General features: G+C 37.5%; 3 protein-coding genes, 1 long non-coding RNA gene and 2 pseudogenes across 4 annotated transcripts; 4 read left to right on the top strand and 2 right to left on the bottom strand.

Annotated features, from left to right (window-relative positions):
* The first annotated feature begins 204 nt into the window (after positions 1–204).
* On the top strand, positions 205–856 carry LOC18014637 (classical arabinogalactan protein 10). The gene has a single exon (XM_006397153.2). The coding sequence runs from the start codon at positions 262–264 to the stop codon at positions 655–657; it is 396 nt and encodes a 131-aa protein (XP_006397216.1). The 5' UTR covers positions 205–261; the 3' UTR covers positions 658–856.
* A 9,261-nt stretch (positions 857–10,117) lies between these two features.
* On the top strand, positions 10,118–12,473 carry LOC112085402 (annotated as a pseudogene).
* A 1,621-nt stretch (positions 12,474–14,094) lies between these two features.
* LOC18014615 lies at positions 14,095–14,824 on the top strand (annotated as a pseudogene).
* A 41-nt stretch (positions 14,825–14,865) lies between these two features.
* Positions 14,866–17,185, bottom strand: LOC18014614 (33 kDa ribonucleoprotein, chloroplastic). Its single transcript, XM_006397151.2, has 5 exons — positions 16,767–17,185; positions 16,592–16,690; positions 15,915–16,205; positions 15,248–15,402; positions 14,866–15,160 (listed from the first exon to the last, which is right to left on the bottom strand). The coding sequence occupies exons 1-4, from the start codon at positions 17,121–17,123 to the stop codon at positions 15,253–15,255; spliced, it is 897 nt and encodes a 298-aa protein (XP_006397214.1). The 5' UTR covers positions 17,124–17,185; the 3' UTR covers positions 14,866–15,160; positions 15,248–15,252.
* Positions 17,186–17,792: 607 nt separating this feature from the next.
* LOC112085197 lies at positions 17,793–18,933 on the top strand. The gene is made up of 3 exons (XR_002898759.1): positions 17,793–17,938; positions 18,189–18,315; positions 18,388–18,933. It is a non-coding gene; the product is annotated as an uncharacterized LOC112085197 (long non-coding RNA).
* Positions 18,887–21,063, bottom strand: LOC18014613. Its single transcript, XM_024154291.1, has 5 exons — positions 20,734–21,063; positions 20,376–20,648; positions 19,481–19,735; positions 19,250–19,363; positions 18,887–19,153 (listed from the first exon to the last, which is right to left on the bottom strand). The coding sequence occupies exons 1-5, from the start codon at positions 20,971–20,973 to the stop codon at positions 19,019–19,021; spliced, it is 1,017 nt and encodes a 338-aa protein (XP_024010059.1). The 5' UTR covers positions 20,974–21,063; the 3' UTR covers positions 18,887–19,018.
* Positions 21,064–23,176: the final 2,113 nt, after the last annotated feature.

Raw genomic sequence — 23,176 nt, 5'->3', positions numbered from 1 at the left:
GAACCAAGCATGAAGCATCGTGACTTTTCCTTGAGCTCATCATCTCATGTAACTAAAATACCAAATCAGGACCCAAATTATAATAAAAATATACGTTTGGACTTATTCATAAATCACGATAAATACTTGCGCGTCTCATGTAATTTCGAAGAAATAACACATATCTTTCTCTCTCACGTAAACTCTCCACTATATAAAGCCTCTTCGTCTCCTCTGTTCTCGAAACAGATCATCTCTCTCTCTTTCTCAAAGCACGAAACTATGGCCTCAAAATCAATCGTCGTTTTCCTCCTCCTCGCTCTCATATCTTCCTCCGCCATAGCTCAAGCTCCGGGACCATCTCCGACAAGATCTCCTCTTCCGACCACTCCTTCAATTTCTCAGCCTCCGAGAACCGCCGCACCAACTCCTTCACGCGCTACCATTCCTCCACCGTCTGTAGCTCCCACGGAAGCTCCTACTTCTCCTCCGTCTGGCTCACCGACCTCCACTGTCGCTTCACCGCCGGCTCCTCCGACATCTCTTACCCCCGAGGGAGCTCCTTCGTTTGGTCCGACCGGATCTACTCCTGCTAACGACAACAACAACAACAACGCCGCTGCTATCTCCGCCGGATCCTTCGCCGGATTCGTTTTCGTCGCTTCTTTGTTGCTGTAATTTGGTATTTTAGATTTTTCAATTTAAGGATTTTTATTTGTTCTGTTTCCTTTCTTTTTAATTTTAGTTTTTTTTTGTAATCTAAGAGTTTAGTAATGGACGTTTAGATATTAGATTTTGAGTTTTAATAGTCGAATTTAGTATTTATTTGTGCTTTATCGTTTGTTATTATTAGTAATAATAACACATTTTTATATCTTGGTTTAGTTATTGCATTTGGATTTGTTGAATTAGTGATACGTCGTGGTTGTACATCGAATTTGCTATATTGGTGGATTTTTAACTTAATTAAAATTGATTAGTGGTTTACTCTTTGTTGAAAAAAAGTGATTAGTAATAACGACTAATGAGATCAGCAACGTGTGCGTTTGTAAAGACACATGTCTTCGTGTCCAAGAACGGTGAATTTGTCGTGTATTGGTAGTGGCAAAAAACAAATAACAGGTGGTTTGTTTCTCTGTCTGATTCTCCTTTATTTTTACACTTTTTTCAATACATTTGAAATTACAAAAGTTGAACAAGTCTGTTATATTATTAGCGAGATTAATCACTTCTTAATCTGGAATTGGAAAATGGATTAAAAAGTCTTTGGTTTGGTCAGAAAAGGTTAGAGTAGAGTAGGTGTAACGTGGAAACAGCTGTAAGAAAATTCATAGGCTTTTCTTCAGGTTTCTTAAATTTGCTCAGCCATGTGGCCTTTCTACGTATGTTTAATTAGTTAATTACTAAACTAAGGTGAAAGAAATCAAAACAATATAAATCATTCAAAAAGTCTAATGAAACGCGTCTCCTTCTAGACGAAGCCTGAGAATTTTTAACCGAACCGATCTGAACCAAATCTGAATATTATTGAAATCTGTTCGGTTTGAAATTCTAAACTAGTAGACATGAATTAAAATCGGATTGGACCTTATTGGTTCCGTCGGGCTCGATCTGTCGGATTTGTTTTTTTTTTATAAGAAAAATTCAAACTGATTTATACCGAATTATTCAAAAATATATTTAAATATTGATTCGAAGAATCGAACCAAACTGAATTAACTGAATATAATTGAAACTATCTGATTTTAATTGATAATTATAAACGAAAAGATAAAAATTTTGATTAGAAAAAAATATTAGAACTAACTAATAACCGGATCTGTCGAAAAAAAAAAACTAATAACCGGACCGTATTTTTGTTAATTACAGTACAATTTTTAAGAACAAAACTCATCAAAAACCGAGAAAACTAGACCGGTTTGGTTTCATAACTGAATTTCCAGACTTATAAAATACCGTCATTTCCAGGGTTTTATTTATTTATTATGTGGCCAAAGGAATCAAAAAGAGTAAAAAATAAGAAAAAGGCAAAAAAGTTTATGACACTGTTCCTTTAAAAAGGAAAAGCTGGAGGGCATAGCATCCAATAGCTGTGAATCGGATTCGCATTTTGATGATTCATTCCCTCCCAAATATTATTCAACTTATGTTATGTGTTTCACTAGGATTTTTGTACATATATAACATTTCTATATATGTACAAAACTTCTTCGGAACCGTTTTCTCTCTCACTACTCCTGGGTGATTGGCACAACCACCGGATTTCTGTGATTTCTCAGGTCGACGTCGGCTGTACTTTTCTCTCTTCTCTGTTATTCAGTTTGTTAATTTTAGAATAAAACTCATGCTTTTCCTTTCTCTCGTGAGAGAGTATTCATGCAATTATTGCATTTCCTTTCTCTTCTATTAAGAATTTGATCAAGTCCGATGCTAATTCTTAATCTCAGTTAGCGATTTTGAATCTAGATTGATTGAATCTTCGACTAGTTCTTAAACTAATATTCGATCTAAGAACTCAAACGCAATTTGTTCACCCAGTTCCCTCTCGGTACATCTGGGAGTGGAACTAAACCACCATGCTTGCACTATATATCAAATCTCCAGATACAAGTGTCTAACAAGCTGTTTATTCGATACAGCTATCTTCTAAGCAAGCTCGCGGAGAAGAATCAACGAGAGTTTGAATCAGAACAAGAACCCGGAGTCTTCAAGACAAACCGTCGCCGGAGACACCGCACTGAGCAACCGTAATCGAATCACCGACGATCACCGAGAATCTTCTCAAGCTTCTCTCTCTTGCTATGTTCTCTACTTTCTCTCTCTTTTCTGTTATTAATTTTTTCACGTGACGAAGACGAAGTTGACCGTTGTTGCCTATTTATGGACTCAATTCCTTCTCGGGCTTTTAATCGAAACGCGTGGCCCAAACTAACGATGTAACAAACTCAGCCCAATTAATGTGTGAAGTCCAAAACGACAACATCTTCACAAATCTCCACCTTTGTCGTTGACCTGTCTTCTCACATCAACCCTGGCCGCAATATTCCCGACCAAAATATGAAAGACTCTTCAACTTCTCCAACTTCTCCGACTACTGTTCACCTCGAAGACCTTGAGTCAATACTGATTACCGCAGGAGCTCCACCTTCTTCACCGTCATTGACGCTTCCGCCTCCACCAGCACCCATTGACTTCAGTTCTGAACCAAGTAAGTAACATTCCTGAAATGATACTAACCAAACGATTCACGAGTCTCAAACGACTCTAACCATTCCAACTGACAACTTTTACCAGCACCAGAAGAAATGAGAGAATATGATGCGCTTCCACCATGTGCAAGGTAAACCCCTTTGCACACTAAGCTCTAAAATGTCTGACTTTACTCTTACCAGTGAAGTCGGAAAACCTTGTTGATTAAGATACCGAGAAACTAACACAGCTCCTCTGATTTTATACTCTGTGAGATGACACAACCAACAGAACCATCTCCGAGTATGCCTGCAGGCGATCAGGCGACGACTTTGAGAGTTACGAGGCACTTCTCGAAAGAATTTCCAGGTAAACTCTTAGTCAACATGTCAGCTGGGTTTAGAGTAGTATGAATCTTGTAGATTTGAATCAGGCCTTCTTCCAATATGTCTCGAATGAAATGAATCTTAGTAGCAACATGTTTGGTCCTGTCATGATGAACCGAGTTCCTAGCCAAATTAATAGCACTCTGAGAATCACCATTCAGCTTAAAAGACTCAAAACTGAAACCCAACTCATTGCAAAACTCTCTTAACCATAACCCTTCCTTTGTAGCCTCTGACATAGCCATGTACTCAGCCTCTGTGGTTGATAAATCCACCACATGCTGTAAAGTATATCTCCAGCTAACCGTGTTTCCACCAACTTGAAACACATAACCTGTAACCGACCTGCGCTTGTCAAGATCAGTTGCATAATCTGAATCACTAAAACCTTCTATTTCCATCTTCTCGGCCTTAGTGAAATTTAGGCAAACATCAGTTGCTCCTTGTAGATACCGCAGAATCCATTTAACAGCTGCCCAATGATCTCTTCCTGGCTTTGACATAAATCGACTTACTAAACACACTACAAATCCCAAGTCTGGCCGTGAACCGATCATAGCGTACATTAAGCTCCCCACTGCACTAGCATAAGGGATCTTATCCATGAACTCACCTTCAGTAGCTAACTCTTTGTCACTTAAACTGCGAAGCTTAAATGAACAATTTGTAGGAGTAATCACATGCTTACATCCATCCATGTTAAACGTTTTCAAAACTTGTTTAAGATACCTCGCTTGAGACAACTTGAGAATGCCCTTCTTTCTGTCCCTTATGATCTCCATCCCCAAGATCATGTTAGCTGGACCTAGATCCTTCATTTCAAATTCAGAACTCAGACTATTTTTAAGAACTTGAACCTTCTTTATGTCCTTTGCCGTCTACATAGAGGAGTAGATAAATGCTATCTTCAACCTTTGATCCCTAGTAGTATACACACGGATCCTTAACGCTTCGTTTAAAACCCTGGGACCTGATGAACTCGTTGAACCGTTGATTCCACTGCCTTGGTGACTGTTTTAGCCCATATAACGACCGTTTCAGTAAGCAAACTTTACCCTTTTGACCTTTCTGAATAAACCCCTCAGGGTGTTCCATGTAGATAGTCTCTTCTAATCTCCCATTCAGAAACGCAGTCTTAACATCCAGCTGTTCCAATTCCATGTCATAATTGACCACCATAGAGAGCATTATCCGAATAGAGACATGCTTGACTACTGAAGAAAAAATCTCGTTGTAATCAATGCCTTCAACTTGTGTGAAATCTTTTGCTACAAGCCTTGCCTTGTATCTATCTGGTTCAGCACCTGGTATGCCTTCCTTAAGCTTAAAGATCCATTTAGACCCGACAATTCTTTTGTTTGGAGGTCGATCAACTATGTCCCATGTATGATTCTTGTCCAGGGACTGTTTTTCTTCTACCATAGCGCCATGCCATTTATCCTAGTCAACGCTTCTTCTAGCTTCTGAAACTGTTTTTGGTTCAACTAACTCGATTATTTCAGCACTAGCCAAAGCATATGCCACATAATCTTCACTTTCGAACATGGATGGTGGCTTTGGTATACGCCTTTCTCTGTCCCTTGCAAGCAAGTACCCATCCAAATTCTCAGTACTTTGTCCTGTCCCCGAATCTTGATCACCATCCGACTCAGTCTGATCTTCTGTCTGCGATGAATCAGATTCCTCCGAAATAGCTCCACCTTGACCTGTAGAGTCTGAACTTCCTAATCATGTGTCCCTGTTAGTTCTCAAACCTTGTGTCTTGGTTGGTCTAACAGGTTCAGAGTCTATTGAAACCCTTTCTTCCTCAGTAGCACTTGTACCATTTTCTGAACTAAGGTCCTTATATAGTCTGGTCTCATCAAAAATTACATCCCGACTGATTGTAGACTTCTGTTCATCAAGCAGCCACACTCTATAATCTTTTGTTCCTTGCGGATAACCCATGAAGATACCCTTCAAAGCCCTTAGGCTGATTTTATCTTGAATCTTGTGAACATAAGCAACACATCCGAATCTCTTTAGGTGACCATATCCGATCTTGTTTCCTGACCACATTTCCTCTGGAATCTTGAACTTTAGAGCTGCATTAGGTGTCCTTTTTATCAAGTAAACCGCTGTAGAAGCTGCCTCAGCCCAAAACTTCTTTTCCAAACCTGACTCAGCCAGCATACATCTGATCTTATCTGCTATGGTTCTATTCATCCTTTCCAAGACTCCATTCTGTTGAGGAGTATATGTACAAGTCCTATGTCTCCGAATACCAGATTCCTTGCATAGCTTGTCCATCTGAAGGTTGCAAAACTCTAAACCATTGTCTGTTCTTAGACATTTTATCTGCTTATTGGTTTGATTTTCCACAAGATATTTTCCACTCTATAAAGTTCCCATAAACTTCATCCTTGCTCTTTAAGAATCTTATCCACACCCTCCTCGAGTAATCATCAATGAAAGTGAGAAAATACTTGCAACCAGATAAGCTTTCTGTGTTTGCAGCTGACCCCCAAAGATCACTATGAATATATTCCAATACCTCAGTTGTTGTGTGACTTCCGGTTGGAAAACTTTGTTTGTGAGCTTTCCCTAAGACACACTCTTCACAGAACTCCAAAGTATGAACCTCCTTAGAGTTTAGATAGCCCTTTTGAACCAGAAGATTCATGTTCTTCAAACTCATGTGTCCTAGCCTTGAGTGCCACCGATTTGTGAGGTTAACATCTGCTCTCTCTACAGTTCCTGCATCGCCTGCAATCACTGACCCTTGCAAATAGTACAGACCATCCTTGTACTTTCCGGAGATTACTTTCTTCCCTTCTTGGGAAAAAGTAACTGAGAAATCCTTACCTTCATAGGTACATCCTCCCTTTTCCAGCTGTCCGTAGGAAATCAGATTTCTCCCCATAGTAGGCATGTATCGAACATCTGTTAACACCACTGTAGAATTATCTGGATTTACAATCCTGAGGTTTCCAATTCCTTTTATTTCACTGAAGGTGTTGTTGCCCATCAGCACTCTTCCTCCGTTAAACTCCTTTAGATCAAATAATAGATCTTTTTCTGGAGTGATATGGAATGAGCACCCAGAATCTAAGACCCATTCGTCCTTAGTGTATTTAGGACTTGCTGTGAGGATCATCGGATGCTCACTTTCCTGAGCTAAGTTCGCTGAGCTGGAAGCTGACTGACTCTTTCTTTGTGGACAGTCCTTTTTGTAGTGCCCTTATTTACCGCATACCCAGCACTCTCTTTGCTTTGATTGACCAGCCTGTGAGTTTTTCTTGAACTTGCCTTCCTTGTTCTTAGAGCCTGATGTTTTTCCTTTGTTCTTGTAACCTTCAGCCTTTTTTGTAGACTTTCCATGACTAACATAAGGGCCCTCAGCTCCTGAACTCTGTTTATTCAATAAGCCCATCTCCCTTAGCTCCACCTCCTTGGCATGAGCTGACTGAACTACTTCTGCTAGGGTCAGCATGTCCTTGCCTTTACCATACTTCAGCGTGTGAACCAGTGAGGCATACTGTTCGGGTAAACCTGACAAAACTTGAACTGCCTGATCCTCATCGCTTACTTCGATACCCAGGCTTTGCAGCTCATCCACCAGCCTTAGGAATACGTCCATATTTTCGTCTATAGACTTATTCTTGTCCATCTTAAAACTAGCAAAACGTTGCTTGAGATATACACGGTTAGGGAGGGTTTTAGTTTGATAGTCAGCCTCTAAGGCTTTCCAAACTCCTGCAGCAGTAGTTTCCTTCATCACCTTTCGCAAGACCATGGATGTGAGACTTGAACAGATCAAGTTTCTGACTCTCACATCTCTTTCTTTGATCTGATCTGCAGTCAAAGCAAATCCAGTTTTTTAGTCTACCTCCTCGGTTTCTTTTCCTTTCGAATCTGGTTCCAGCTCACCTATGAGTTCTTTAACTTGCTTCCCAAAACCTTGAAGCTCTAGCTGCATTAACATTCAAAACTTCCACATTCCGAAATCACCCTTACCATCAAATTTCTCCATCTCAAACTTCTTTACTGCTTCCATTCTTGATCAGAAAACTACACCTGGAGATAATCCCAAATTCAACACTAGTTATGCTCGATCCGGTGTCAGACCTCAACACCTCTTGTTACACCTGTATCAATCAAGAAATCTAGATTCGCGATCACAGACTTCTCCTGATTACACACCAGTAATCTTCCAGCGTCTTTAACCTGGCTCTGATACCACTCTGTTAAGAATTTGATCAAGTCTGATACTAATTCTTAGTCCCAGTTAGCGATCTTGAATCTAGATTGATTGAATCTTCGACTAGTTTTTAAACTAATACTCGATCTAAGAACTCAAAAGCAATTTGTTTACCCAGTTCCCTCTCGGTACATCTGGGAGTGGAACTAAACCACCATGCTTGCACTATATATCAAATCTCCAGATACAAGTGTCTAACAAGCTGTTTATTCGATACAGCTATCTTCTAAGCAAGCTCGCGGAGAAGACTCGACGAGAGTTTGAATCGGAACAAGAACCCGGAGTCTTCAGGACAAACCATCGCCGGAGACACCGCACTGAGCAACCGTAATCGAATCAACGACAATCACCGAGAATCTTCTCAAGCTTCTCTCTTTTGCTCTGTTCTCTACTTTCTCTCTCTTTTCTGTTATTGACTTTTTCACATGACGAAGACGAAGTTGACCGTTGTTGCCTATTTATGGACTCAATTCCTTCTCGGGCTTCCAATCAAAACGCGTGGCCCAAACTAACGATGTAACGAACTCAGCCCAATTAATGTGTGAAGTCCAAAACGACAACATCTTCACATCTTCCTCTTGAAGAGCGATGTCCGATGGTTGATTCCTTGTCTTTTTGGATCAATTTTGACGGTGCTAGTCCGTTTGAGTGAAAACTTTGGCGGTTGTTTGAAATTGTCCTCTTCGGATGATTTCCGATTCCTTAAACCCCCTTGGTATTTCACAACACAATGATATTCATGATTATTGTTTTTTTTTAGATTTTGTCTTAAATCCTCGTCAACTTGGAGTGATGCAATACAATATTGATTGCAATTTACTGCCTTTGGCGTGAATTATGCATTGATTACTTCTCAAAAGGATTTATGTACTCAAATGGCAATTTCGATATGGTTCATCTTTGCTGATTTTCCTTTGAATCTGAAGAAACCTTTTATGTGCATATGTGTTGTCATTATTGGTGGAGGATCTTCTTCGTTGGATTTGTTTACCAGTGGACATCTGTTACGATTCCAAAAAAGGCTTTGGGTCGGGATCAGGCGTTTTACAAATCAAGTCGGAAGGAAAAGGAAGTCAAATTTCTTTAAATTGATTTTGAATAAGGAGACAAGGTCAAAGCTAAACCCTCATAGAAGAAATTGGATACGGAATCCTAAATATCTAATTGTGGAAACAAAATTTCAAACAACGGAAGCATTGGGTTTTATGATGCTGTGTGTAATTACGAGTTTTAGCCAAAAATTGTTAGCCAAACACACAATTCGCATTAGGAATGATTTTGGAGAAGGAAAATAACGGATTTAATCTTCTGTTAGCGAATAAGACTTTACTTCGGAAAGCATCATCAAATTCACTTTTCATGTTATATCATTCTTAATATATGGCGCATATATCTGCTTATGCAATAATTTGTTTTCCAGAAGTTTTGTATACTGACTTTGTAATCTTAATTTGATATCAATGAAATTGTTTGCGGAAAAAAAAAATATAATATTTCTATATTAATTTTTATTAATACATTACAATTTTAATTCTTTAACTTGTACGCTAAAAGCCTAAAACTGATAGAAACCATGTTCGAAAACTCGGCCGCCCAGCTGCCTAGGCGGCCGCCTAGTCGTTCGACGGAGGGTCACCGCCGCGATTTTTGTCTGGTCGGCCGGTCTAGGCGGTTGGCCGCCCAATGAGCGCCTAATACCGCCCAATAAAAAACTCGTCCCATTTCCGCAGAAAATCGGCCCAACAACAAAAAAAATTGATGCAAAATTTTCACAAAAATTGGGCTTATGGCTCGGCCCAAGTTTTTTTTCTTCCCCTTTTGCCAAAACGATGACACTCTAATCTCAAGAGGAAATCGACCAAATCCCTTTTCAAACCCTAAACACAAAATTTCCCAAAATCTAAAACCTAATCACGATCAAACAATTCTAATCCAAATGAACTCAGCAGGAATTCAGGCGTGATCGAAACAATCTCCGACATTTACAACCAGTGCTCGAGATATCAAGGTGTTACATCATCTACAAACACTTCCATCTTGTTCTCGAGGTAAGTATCTCTCAATTTTTCAAAATCTTTAAACTTCTCTTTCAAAATCTCCGACATCCTTAAATCTTCAAACCTCTCTTTCAAAATCATTCTAACCTCTCAAACTCTTACTTCTGTGATTGTAACAGTCTTCACTCTAACCTTTTAAAATCATTCTAACTCTCTAACTCTCTAACTCCCTAACCAATGATCATTGGTTACGATTCTTTTCTCAGAACCTTTCTTCATCTAACTTAAACTTTTTAAACCACCTTTATTAGCTTGATTAGGACGTTATGGCTGATCCACCACCTGAAACCTCACCTTCTCTTAAGCGAAATTCCACCGATGTTGGATGGGAGTATGGGACATTGTATGATCCTCTCCAGACAAAATCAAGTGCAAGCTATGTAGTAAGGAGCTCTCCGGTGGAATTCACAGACTGAAGCAACACATAGCGCATAAGAAAGGGGCAGTGGCTTCTTGTCCAAGATCAACTCAGGTGGATAAAAATAAGTGTATGAATGCACTTAACGGAGTAAATGAGAGGAAAGGTTTGAAAAGGAAGAGTGAAGAGGCTTTACGGGCTGAGGTAAATGTCGACAATGAAGCTACTGATGAACTGGAAGGAGATCTTGGACCACTTAGATCACCTCATTTCCAAGGTCCAATTGATCGGTTTGCAGGCTTCATTGATCCAGAAGCTTCGTTGGCTGCTCAGAAACGGCAGCAGAGCATCCATGATGCCATTTCTAAAGAGAAGACACATGCTGTACGCCAATACTGTGCTCGGTGGCTTTATCAGGCAAGTATTCCTTTTAGTGCAATCGACAATGAACCATTTAGGTTATTCTGTGAAGCTTTGGGACAATTTGGTCCAGGATGGGTGCCACCAAGTCAGTATCAGTTACGAGAACCACTGCTGAATGAAGAATATCAGAAGACAAAATAAAAACTGAAGAGTCTTGAAGAAGAATGGGATAAAGATGGATGCTCGGTGATGACTGATGCGTGGACAGACATGAAAAGGAGGAGCATAATGAATTTTTGTGTCAATTCAAAAGGAGGTACATGCTTCATTTCCTCCAAAGACACTTCCAAAGATGCTCACACAGGTGAATATATCTTCAACTATGTCGACAAGTGCATTGAAGAGGTAGGGGCTTCAAGAGTTGTGCAAGTGGTTACTGACAATGCTACCAACAATGTTTCAGCTGCAAAGATGCTTAAGGAGAAGAGACCGGGTATATTTTGGAGTGGATGTGCACCTCATACAATGGATTTAATGTTTGAGGGAGTGTCTAAGCTTTATGGTTTTGCTAAGGTGATTGATCAAGCAAAGGCTTTGACCATTTTTGTTTATGCTCACCACAAGACATTGTCGCTGATGAGAACATACACTAAGAAGAGAGACATTGTCAGACCAGGAGCAACAAGGTTTGCTACATGTTTTTTAACTCTTCATAGCTTGTACGAGAAGAAGGCTCAGCTGAAATCCATGTTTACAAGCGATGACTGGTCTGAGTGCACTCAGTGAAGGGCAAGAGTGTGTTTGATACTGTAATGAGTTTTGTATTCTGGAATTCAGTGATGTCGGTATTGAAGATCTTCAGTCCTTTGGTGAAAGTTCTAAGGTTGGCAGATGGTGAGAGAATTCCTTATATGGGGTTTATATATGGTGAGATATTGGAAGCTAAGAAGGCTATAATGGAAGCTTCTGATAATGTGGAAAGGAATTACCAACCTATCTTTCAGATCATTGATGAAAAAATGAAAGGTAGATTGGATTCTCCTTTACATGTTGCTGCATACTTCCTCAATCCTTATTACTTCTACAAAGACACCAATATCCAATATGATTTGCAAGTCATCGAAGGGTTCTTGAGTTGTGTAGAAATTTTCTATCATGGTGACTTTGAGAAGCAAAATAAGGTTGTGAATCATGAAATCAATATGTACAAGACCAAAACTGGGTCGTTTGGTAGAGCATTAGCATTAAAAGGCTGTGAAGTGAAAGATCAGTCATTCGATCCAGGTCTGTATTCTCATTTGGTTAGCATTTGGTTTCATTTGTCACTAAATAATGTTAATGATGTCTCTTGATGCATCGTAGGGAATTGGTGGGCCACTTATGGATGTGGTGCACCAACACTGCAAAGAATGGCAACCAGAATTCTGTCTTTGACCTCTTCTTCTTCGGGCTGTGAACGTAATTGGAGTAGCTTTGAAGGGGTAAGTCTACTATCACCTTTACTCTGTTTCACAAACTCTTTTTTATTGTACTTGTAATGAAACTTATTTTTAATGCAGATACACACTAAGAAAAGAAATAGACTAGATGTTCATCGGTTGAACAATCTAGTCTACGTTCAGTTTAATGCAAGGTTGTTTAACAAGCAGAAAAAAATCAGAGAGCAAAACTCGGATGTGATCTTCGAAGATGGAAATGAAGATACAGTTGAAGATTGGATAGTTGGCCCGCGTATAGAAGAACAAGAGACTGAAATGAATGCTATCTTAGCCACCCAAGTTCCAAGTGTAAGAACTCTTTACGATGATGACTTTGATTCTGAACCAGAAGAGTTTGATGATATGGACTTCGAACCTGATCTATACCAAGAGGTTCCTCTGTTTCGTGACTCTCAAAGTTAGTTAGCAGGTTAGTTAATGTTCTTAAACTCTTTGTCTTTATTGTTTTTGTTGTTTGATGTCTCGGTGGTTTTATGTCTCTTGGTTTTTGCTGCTTGGAGTTTGTGACTTGTCTCGTGTTTGATATTTGTACTCATGATCTGTAATAGATTTGTACTCATGACTGGTTTAGTGTCTAGGCATGACTTGTGACTGGTCTCGTGTTTGTTAGTGTCTAGGAATGGCTTACTATTTGTGTCTAGTAATGACTTGTTCTCATGGTCCATTTGCATTTTTCACCAAACATATACCACTTGTTCTTCAAACCATGATTCATTCACTTGTTATTTTTTTCAACAGGTTTCAGTTGTGACTTATCAAAGACATAGAAGTGCAAAACACATGATAACTTGATCATTGGAGATGGAAAGGATGGAGATTTGGCTTATCCTTTGACTTTTTTTTGTATTCTCATGATCAAGACAATCTATTATTTTTTGTATCATCATGTGATTGAACTTCATTTTTGTCTTTTGAATATTGTGTCACTACTTTTGTTATTGGTTTCTGAATGCATTATAAGTTTTAAAATGGATTTCACATTGCATTTTATGTTTATACATATGATAATAATTTCAATCTACTACTTCACATACACAATTTTTAACATAATATGAGAATTCTACAAAAAAAGGACTAATAAACATAACTTAACTTAAAGTCTAAAACACCAAAAAATAATAAAAAAAAATTCTCACAAAACTAATCGTCGATTAGTCTGTGATTAGTCGCCAACTTTCGGCCAAGCAGTAATCTGTGAGCTTCCGCCCGCCTAGCGCCCTGCGAATATTCGAGCACTGGATATAAGTAAAGTTTAACTTTGTTTAACATATAAAATAACATAAATTTTATAACAAAAAAAGAATTACTAAAAACACCTTTTATTTTTTTGAAAAAAAAATAGAAGGGGCATTAGTACTCTTTCTTTTTCTCTTATACAATCTCTCGCAAATAGAAACTCAAAACTAATCTAAATCTACATAGATAATTGTTTAAAACTTTGATTTCCAAGATTATATGTACGGAAAAAACTCACACAATTATTTCAAAATTTTTGTAATCTTATAGAAAATTTACAGTTTTAATATTAAAATCTTTAATATTTAGTTTCAAAACTTACATTAACCAATAATAAGTTTTATTTACAGAAAAAAAATCGTTAAAACACTCCCTTTCTGTAATTTTCGAAAGAAAAAAAAAATTGGATATACATATAGATAGACTCCACACAGTTACGCAACCCACACAGTTACGCACATGTACATGTAACGGTTTAAGTAGCATTAATAATGTTGAAAGTGTGTAGAGGATACAATAGTCAAACATAATTAAAATTAGCCGTTAACACAGCAAAGACCAAAAAGGCAAAAGTACTTTCAGAAAAGGAAAATCAAATTGAGATTTCCATTTTTCGTTACTCTACTCCAATTTTTGAATCTCTCCTCTCTATTTATTTATACAAATGATCAAATTCATTTATCACTCATTGTTTTTCTTCGAGGGTTCCGATCAAATTAGGTTTTTTTTTTCCTTCGTCAACGCTATTACATTCCCGTCGAGAGAAAACATTTAAGCAACGAAAGCTATGGCGTTTACAAAACATCTTACTACGAAAATATCTACTCTCTTTAAGAAAAATAAACGAAGAAACAAACCGGCCTGTCTCAACAAAGAGAAGAAGCTTCACCTAGTCCTTGACTTGGACCACACGCTTCTCCACACGATTCTTGTTTCGCAGCTCACTCAGAAAGAAAAGTATCTAATCGAAGAAGTTGATTCAAGGGTTGATCTATGGAGGTTCGACAAAGGCCTTCCAAACGAGTACTTCATAAAGTTACGACCTTTTGTTCGCGAGTTTCTACAAGAAGCCAACAAGCTTTTCTCTTTGTACGTGTACACAATGGGCTCTTACAGTTACGCTCAGACAGTGTTAAATTTGATAGATCCGGGGAGAGTATACTTTGGAAATCGAGTCATAACCAGAGAAAAAAGCCCTTTTAAGAAGACACTTGATCTTCTTGTGGTTGATAAGCGTAGAGTGGTCATTGTGGATGATACGAGAGAGGCTGGCCTCATCACAAGAGAAACTTGTTGGAGATCACCAAGTACATGTATTTCAGAGACGAGAAGAAGTCCAAATCTTACGCCGAGAAGGAGAGAGACGAGAGTCGAAGCAACGGACCTTTGGCTAATATTCTGAGACTCCTAAAAAAAGCTCACAGAAGATTCGAAGAGGAGTTAGATTCTAAAGACTTGAGGCTGTTGATACGTGATCCTTGCAGACAGTGCTGCTTCTGACTTCACTTCACACTGTCGATAAGTCAAAGTGTTGTTCTTTAAATTTTGTAACATTCTGTGAAAGATACATTTTTGCATTGAAGTAATAGCTTATATATAGGTACTAAAGATTCAGGGTTTCTTGAGAAAACAATTGCAAACAATCAATGGAAACCAAATGATAAACAAAAAGAGCAATGTGTTAACTTAACATAGCAAGTTCTCAGATCCACTTAAGTTTTGGTTTCTTGAGCAAGTTCTCAGAGCCACATAGGTTTTGTTTCTTGGGACTTATCTGATCTGAAACTGACGACGCTAGTTTCCAGTTCTTACTAGATCGGTCTTGTACTTCTTACTAGATCCTGCAACACAGACTAATGTATATATACTGATTTGATCAATTTAGAGCCTTCGAGTTAATGATACAAATAAAGCCAGGAAATGAAGCCAATGAAGCTTACCTTTTTCAGTTTTCTGCAGCCGGAGATTCGTTCTCTAGTGTCATTGTCTCAGGCTGAGATGGTTCCTCCTCATCAGTTGCTTGCAACCCTTCTTTAGCTTGCAACTTCACAAACTGTTTGCTACGAGCTAATCGGATTGGTCTTCCCATGAAATCCTGTGTAATGTTAATACTACACCAATTAAATCAACTCATTTTCTAAGGCTGTTATTAGAAGCACTACTGTTCTACAATTTTGGGATTATAGTCCATATTCTCGTTATTGTATCTACCCTTTAAAACAGCTCATTGATGCATAAAGGGTCTAAACACGAGGAAAATTCGGTTTTTGGGTCTGTTTATGGTAGATGGTATCAGAAACACACCAACGATAAACCAAAAACAAAAAAACAAACACTCTCTTGGACTTTGGATCCATTGTCAATATTCACTTAACTGATCAGCTTATAATGCTTTTAAAGCAAATTAGATCATTACGATTTAGTGTAGCTCAAATAGTATCAGAAACAAATCAAACAAAAAACAAACACTCTCTTGGACTTTGGATTTAACTCAACACTACGGCAGAAGAGTATATATTAGCAACAAATTTGCTCAAAATTTATGAGCCTAGAACGCTTTTAAAAGCTTGATTAGATCATCATCATTTAGAGTAAGCTTGGAATTACCTTTCCTTGGAAGTCAACGAGCGCTGCCTCGGCCATTTTCTTGGTTTTGAAAGAGACAAACCCGTAGCCACTCGACCTCCTCGGATTTTCATGGAATATAACTTCAGTGGACACAACGTTTCCAGTGTCTGCATCAAAGAACTCCTTAAGATGCTTGGCCCTTGCTTCAAAAGACAGGTTCGCAACAAACAAATTGAATGTAGGAACAGCGGTAGGCTTCTCGCGCGGCGCATATGTTTTCTTCTTTTTGGTCTTCGCATAGTCTACCTTCAAACGACGACCCTCGTATTCCTAAAAAAAAGAACACACAATTCAAATGAAAAAAAATGAAGATCAAAGCCTGAAATAGACGAATCACCAATGACACAAAAATGTACAACTTGTGCTAAAGTAAAGTCGGATAGTATGAGACAACCACAACTAAAGGAGAGAACTTTCCCAGTTTTAGAGATTGAGGAAGAGAATGCTATGAGCTTTCATACAATTCAATGAAAAAAATGAAAGATCAAAGAAAGAGAAAGGGACCAAGAAACAACAACAACATAAAAACACAACCTGAAAGAGCCTAATAACACACAATGTACACAGCAATTGGGGAAACAGAACCCAGTGAGAGAACTATATTTATGATTCTGTCCCAATTTTAGAGATTGTGGAAGAGAATGATATGTTCTTACAAATGATTCGAGAGCTTTGAGAGCTGTTGCAGCTTCTTCAGGAGAAGCCATTTCAATGAAAACCAAACCTCTGTTTCTTTCCTTCTTATGCATAGACATCTACAAAACTCGACAGAAAAACGAATCAATTAAGGGAAAAAAGAATAAAAAAAGATTCAAGGAAACGAGAATAAACCTCAACGTCGACGACAATCCCGAATTTCTCGAACAACGATCTTATGTCTTCAGGTGTAGAGGTCCATGGAACGTTCTGAGCAATCAATCTGGTTTTAGAAATCTCTTCTTCAGTTGAAGAAGAAGAAGAAGATTCGAGGATTGGCTCTTGGGTAGTAGAGGAGAAGTAAGTGGTAAGATTTCTGGATTTTGCTGGAACTGAGTCTAGAAACGTCTCATGACGATGAAGACGAGATAGTGAGGCAGTAGACCAATTGAGAGAGAAATTCCTGAGCGAAAATCTGGGATTCGGGCATTTTTGGTCAGATTGGTGACCTAGAATTTGGAGGGAAATGGGAGGAAGACGAAGAAGAGCCATGCGAGCGAGCGAGAGAGAGTGTTTGGATAAGAAAGTATACTTCGCAGCTGACTTTTTTATTTTGGGTTAAACCATCAAGCAACAACGTCGTTTAGAAATTAGAAGTGCCTTTTTTTTTTGTTCTAGTACGAGACATAAATGTTTTTTTATTCTCTATTCTTTTTATTCCTTCTGTTTCATAAAAAAGAATGTCAATTTAATTAGATTTTTTTGTTTTTTTGTTTTACAAAAAATGTTCATTCTACATTTCCAATACAATTTTGTACACTTAATTTATGTTTTATCCCTCTTTTAAAAATTACTGTATAACATGTGAATTTCAATCATTAACACTCAATTATTAGTAAATTTATTACGGATATATTTATGTATTTTATAAATTTTTAATCTGTATGAAATTTGTCAGAATTACATTTCTACGTTAGAATCAAATCATAAAATAACACTCTAGTCTAACAGACTTTATATCACTCATTTTGCGAACAACCTTTGTTTTGGAAAGCTAAATTGAATGAAACATTGCTTTAAAGAGAAGTCATGACCAAGAACCAATAGGTCATCTGATAAAGATTTTAGGCAAAGTTTAGAAGTTTAAAATGGTTTTTGGGACCAAACCATATCACATGTTTTGGTACTGGGTTTAGCCCCACAACCTCTTAATTATTAAAAAAGAAAAAAAGAGAAATCATGGTCCAAAGGAAGAAATTGTGGTCAAAACCGATTTAGAGATAAAACTATGGTTTTTTTTAGCAAGAGGAGATTGTGATTGAGAGTGAGACGAGATTGCGAGTGCATTAATCATTCCTTCTGATCAGGTAAGTTCGAGAATCATTTGACCATTTATTCTATAGAATTTGTGATTCGACATTTTATTGAGTTTGCTTCGACCCTAAATTTGTTACTGTTGTGAACTTGTTACTGTCATGAATTCTCCATTGCTCAAGAATTTGTGGTTGTTGCTTTAATTTGGTAGAGATAGAGATGCGTTATGTGTTTTTTGGTTTGTATTTGTTGATTCATCTTAGGTTTCCGAGAGTATTGACTTGTTTCTTCATTTGAAAACAGATAAGATGCCTTACAGCTACACCCAGCCATCAACCATTGTCTCAACTGTAAGGCAATAATCGATTCATGCCGAGTGAACCACCTAACGTGTCCTGGGAGGCTGTTTAACGCATGTTCAAACATTGATGTAAGTAAACTACTTCATTTCAGTTACACATTGTGTAAATGGAAAATTTCTACGACTATTTTTTTGGTGTAGGATGGAGAGTGCTATATTGGAAGTGGTTTGATGAGGCTATGATCGAATGATCGAATAATAGTATTTTCAGCTGCAAAAATATAATAAATATCAATAACCAACCCACTCTAGGCAAAAACAGAAGCTCGTCCTCCATCTTTGGACTGTTTCTGTTTTTGCTTAGCTAGACTTGTTAGCTCACAACATTTTATTAGGACTTTTTGTAGATGAAGGTAAACCATGTTTGATATTTAGACTCATTATCTTCATAAAAATCTTCTTAGTCCGTGCTTAACTAAAACAATTTAAAGCTTGGGAGGTTTCACAATTTTCTTGTAGAAGCTTGTCATAAGTTAGAAACTTGATCTTCTAGTCAAATGTTTTATAGCAATACATGCTGGTAAGTAAGCGACAATGTAACAAATCTGGTTTCTCCTTCCTACAAAACACACACATGATAATACAAAGACATGTTTCATTCATTTGTCATCACTTCCTGCTAATTTCTGGTGAGTTAGAAACTTGATCTTCTAGTCAAATGTTTTATAGCAATACATGCTGGTAAGTAAGCGACAATGTAATCTGAATCTGGCTTCTCCTTCCTACAAAACACACACATGATAATACAAAGACATATTTGATTCATTTGTCATCATTTCCTGCTAATTTCTGGTGAGTTATTCCACACAGGTGACAGAGGCTTCCTGCTAATTTCTGGACTTGTGCAAAACTCAAGCCTCTTCTCGATTGGGCTGCCCATCATCTTCGGACTCTTTCTCTTATTTGACTGGTTACATAAAACCATCTCTAAGTTAGATCAAATAGAATACATATAGCTGTCTAAGATAATCCATAGCTGCTTTTCATTTTGTGACCTCTTTACCTTTGCAAATTCGCTTTTGCGGCTTGACTCTGCAGAGCCAAGAGGGCTTTGTTGCCTTAACAACTTACGATTTTCTTTATCCAGCTTCCGGTTTTGCGTGCTCACAAGCTCAACCTGTTTAAATTTTGAAGGGGTCAAGTGGAATGTTTTTTTCAGATCCTTTTTATAAGACTTACTGATAGTTATGTGCAAGAACAAGAGGTGTGTGTAAGTGTAATGGTTTATTATTACCTCTTGCTCGGCTTTAGTGAGATTCAGGATGATGCATTCCTTTTCTTTTTCAAATTTCCTTGCCCTTGAAACTAAAGAAATAACCTTTTGCGTTGAAGGCTTTAGTTGATCCCACCTGCTCAACAAGGTTTGGCATGAGTGGTCTTGGATGTTAGCCTCTAAGAAGAGACGCCCCACTATAGTTTCATCTTTGCTTATGAGTGATCCCAAAACTGAATCAAGCAAATCTTCTTCTAATGGTGTGCACTTTTCAACCTTTAAACGGACAAAAATGAAAATAGAAATCATCTGTAAGCTGATGAAGATCTTTCGAAATGACACAAATTGCTACACATCTTATGAGCAAGTAAAATAAACCCCTCAACAAGGATACAGAAAGATACATCAAGCAAAATCTCAAGTATCATAGACAATCCAACACCTTACAAGTTCCTTTATCCACTTGATATAGAAGGTAGACTACGAGCTAACTGATAATTAATCGATAAACTTCATGTGGACTAGCATTAGTGTCTCTTTCAGGTGCATCAATGAGATAATATCTAAAAAATTTAAGACTTTCATCGAGGCAACACAAAATGGATGGGTTAATGAATCAATGAGAAATCAATTTGTGAGAAACCAACTTGATAGAGAAAGCAATAGCACTTGAGAAACTATTTCATCAAGAACAGCCTAACCAAATAATGGATCCCTAAGTCCCAAAATCAAGGTTATCTTACTTCTAAAGCGTCTCTTTCAAGTGCATCAATCAGATCATATATCTACATATTCAAAGACTTTCTGCGAATTAACACGAAAATGAATCTACACTTTGAGAAATCTCAATTCACCAAGAACAGCCTAACCAAAAGAAAACTAATTTTCTTTAAGGGCAATCGAAGAAAATTCTTACTTCTTCAGTCCCGATTTGTCGCTTAAAAATCTGCAATTCCTCAGACATTGTTCCTAACTCATCTTCCAATTCAAGAACCCTAGCTTCTGCTTCTCTAGCCCTCTCATCCGATTCATTCCCGAATTCCATCAACGCATCACGGTCTTGATGATAAAGCAAGCACTCTCTTTCCAATTTCTTACACTGGCCCAGCAAATTCCCACACTCTGCAGCCAATTTCTGGTTCTCGTCGACGAATTTCTTCAACGCCTGCGCATTCATACTCGCTTCGGACTAAAAATCGAGCAAAAAACAAGATCAGATCTCAAAGCCCAGAAAGAGAGATAAAAAAAGAGAGACTCAGTACGAATTTACGAACCCTAACTCGGTCGATTACATCATCTTTCTCCTTTAATCTAGAAACCAGAGCCAGATACTGATCTCGGAGACGGCGCTGGGATTCTTCTGCCGTGTAGAGCTTTTTCTGGAGAGCTTCCATGGAGATCGGAAGACCTAACGAGTGATCAATTGTGTCTTTGATGTAGTCGTCGACTTCTTGCGAGAGATTCATTCTCGTTCTATTTTCTGATGGTTCGTCGATTCTCCTCTCGCTCCGCATCGTCACTCTCAAGAAAAGAATCGGATCAAGATGAGACTTTTTCTGGATTTGGCAAGGAAAAAAAGAGCAAAATGCTGATTTCGCAGAGAATTTCTATGGTTTCGAGGTTGAAGATGAAGAAGGAGAATACAAGAAGGGGGGGAATTCGAAATGAAATATCAGAGGCTAGCCGTTACAGCTTTTTTTTTTTTCGTTTGAGAAAAAATTAATTGCATCGAGACAACACAACGTGGCACGCTTTTATTGCTTGGACCTTTGGCTCCTAATGCATTTCTTTATTTATTTCCCATTTATTCTTTTCATCTCTCCTCTAATGAATTTAGGGATTTTTTTTTTTTTGTAACATCTGCTATTGTATATATATATGTAATGAGCGCCTTGAAAATTTTGATAATATGTTGATTTTGGTGGTAAAAAAAATTGTAATACAAATTATCTGACTCATCTAGCATTTGTATTACAAATTGAAATACAAATTATGTAATATGTTGATTTTTTTTTTGGTTCAACAACTAGATTCTGAATTAACCCATATGAAATTACAATTGATTGTTCTAGTCCACATGATGGTTAAAACGCTTTATAATACAACTTAGAAGCATAATTCTGAAAAAAAAAAAAACTTATTTGCTATCCTATCTACCACTCGGTTCTCATATCTTTGTTGGAATTCAAAACAAATCTCCTCAAAGAAGGAACAAAACTGATATATCGTTAAATAAGGTGTTGAGAAATAGCCATGTTACTTCTTCAATGATCGTCGTGATAAGCTCTTTAGAACCAGATTCGAAGATGATTTTCTTATACCCTAAATTCCTCAAGGCTAAAATTGCCCATTTTAAAGCTTCCGCTTCTGTTTCGTGTAAGATGTTGATTTTGAACAAATTTCAGATACCCAGTTAATTATTTGTTTTTACCAAAAATAGAGTTATTTTGTTGATCAAATAACGTATTTCCGAAGTATTATATAGTAATAGATTCATCCAAACTTTCAATCTCGTCTTAGATCCTTTTAATTTGAGAAAGTTAAAAACTTATATCTCCTCGATTGAAAAGTTTGAAATCTATTTACCCACAAAATAAAATTTCAAAACAAAAAGCGAAAAAGTACATAAATCATAATTTAAGTCCGTTTATTGTTTACCAAAAGAAAATTAACCACCAAAAAACAATACTAAACCGAATTACAACCCAAATAAAATTGGTAAACCAAAATTAAATCCACCCAATAACTAAACCAGAATAATTTTGTTTTGTTCCCAAAAATCAAGTTGTTGGATCAAGAATTTTGGGTTTCTTCAACGAAAACAAGAGCAAAGTTGGTTTAGGCGTGTATAGCTTCGGGATTGTGATCAAAAGCTGTTGTGAATCTGTAGAAACTAGGAAAAGCTTTGAGCTTCTTGTTGAATTAAGAGAGAATGAGTTTTCTCCAAACTTTGTTATCTAAACTACATTAATTTATGAGTGTCGTTGTTAGTGTCCCACATCGACAAATAAAGAAATTTGTGGATAATATATAAATGTGTGGCAATTCTCCACTCATGAGTTAACTTTTAGATGTGAGTTAGCCCCATTATTAATATGGTATCAGAGCCCAACGTTCTAATTGTTCGATTGTGGCCACATCCGTGGATGTCCAGTCTCACAAAACTCCACGCTTCAGATGTCTAATCCTGAGCGTGAGAGGGATGTTAGTGTCCCACATCGACAAATAAAGAAATTTGTAGACAATATATAAGTGTGTGGCAATCCTCCACTCATGAGCTAGCTTTTGGGTGTGAGTTAGGCCCATTATTAATAGTTGCAAAAGAGGAGAAATCAAAAAAACAAAAGATTTGTTTGGTTTATTTTACTTTATCACAGCAAAAAGATTCTCAATAAGTTATGAGAGAAAATTGAAGCTTATATTCAATAATTTTGGATTCAATTAAATTTGAATTTGGGATTTCAATTTTCACTCTCCTCTTTTCCAAACTGATGGGGTATTGCTCTTTTCTGGGGTTTCCTTCAATTTCTAGATGACATTTCTGGTATTTCCTTCAATTTCTTGAAGAGAGTGTTTTCAACAATGGCTTCCTCAAGCTTTGTCTTGAGATCGCTCTCTTCTTTGGAAAGAAGAACTCTTCTCCACACCCTTAGGCTTGCTCTCATCTTAGCGATCTGTTAACAGTTGTTGAGTTTATAAGGTTCATAAATAAAACAT

The sequence above is a fragment of the Eutrema salsugineum genome, unplaced genomic scaffold, assembly GCF_000478725.1.
Source record: "Eutrema salsugineum unplaced genomic scaffold, Eutsalg1_0 scaffold_3, whole genome shotgun sequence".
Classification (NCBI taxonomy): Eukaryota; Viridiplantae; Streptophyta; class Magnoliopsida; order Brassicales; family Brassicaceae; genus Eutrema; species Eutrema salsugineum.
Note: the sequence above shows the minus strand (reverse complement) of the source record. Positions and strands in the feature narration are given on the sequence as shown.

Coding starts and splice junctions, on each gene's coding strand:
- LOC18014637 (XM_006397153.2), top strand. CDS start 262: ATGGCCTCAAAATCAATCGTCGTTTTCCTCCTCCTCGCTCTCATATCT.
- LOC18014614 (XM_006397151.2), bottom strand. CDS start 17,123: ATGGCTCTTCTTCGTCTTCCTCCCATTTCCCTCCAAATTCTAGGTCAC. Junction 16,691..16,766: donor GGATTGTCGTCGACGTTGAG/GTTTATTCTCGT, acceptor CGAGTTTTGTAG/ATGTCTATGCATAAGAAGGA. Junction 16,206..16,591: donor TCAAAGCTCTCGAATCATTT/GTAAGAACATAT, acceptor TCTTTTTTTTAG/GAATACGAGGGTCGTCGTTT.
- LOC18014613 (XM_024154291.1), bottom strand. CDS start 20,973: ATGCGGAGCGAGAGGAGAATCGACGAACCATCAGAAAATAGAACGAGA. Junction 19,736..20,375: donor GACAAATCGGGACTGAAGAA/GTAAGAATTTTC, acceptor GTCCGTTTAAAG/GTTGAAAAGTGCACACCATT. Junction 19,154..19,249: donor GCAAAAGCGAATTTGCAAAG/GTAAAGAGGTCA, acceptor TTATGTAACCAG/TCAAATAAGAGAAAGAGTCC.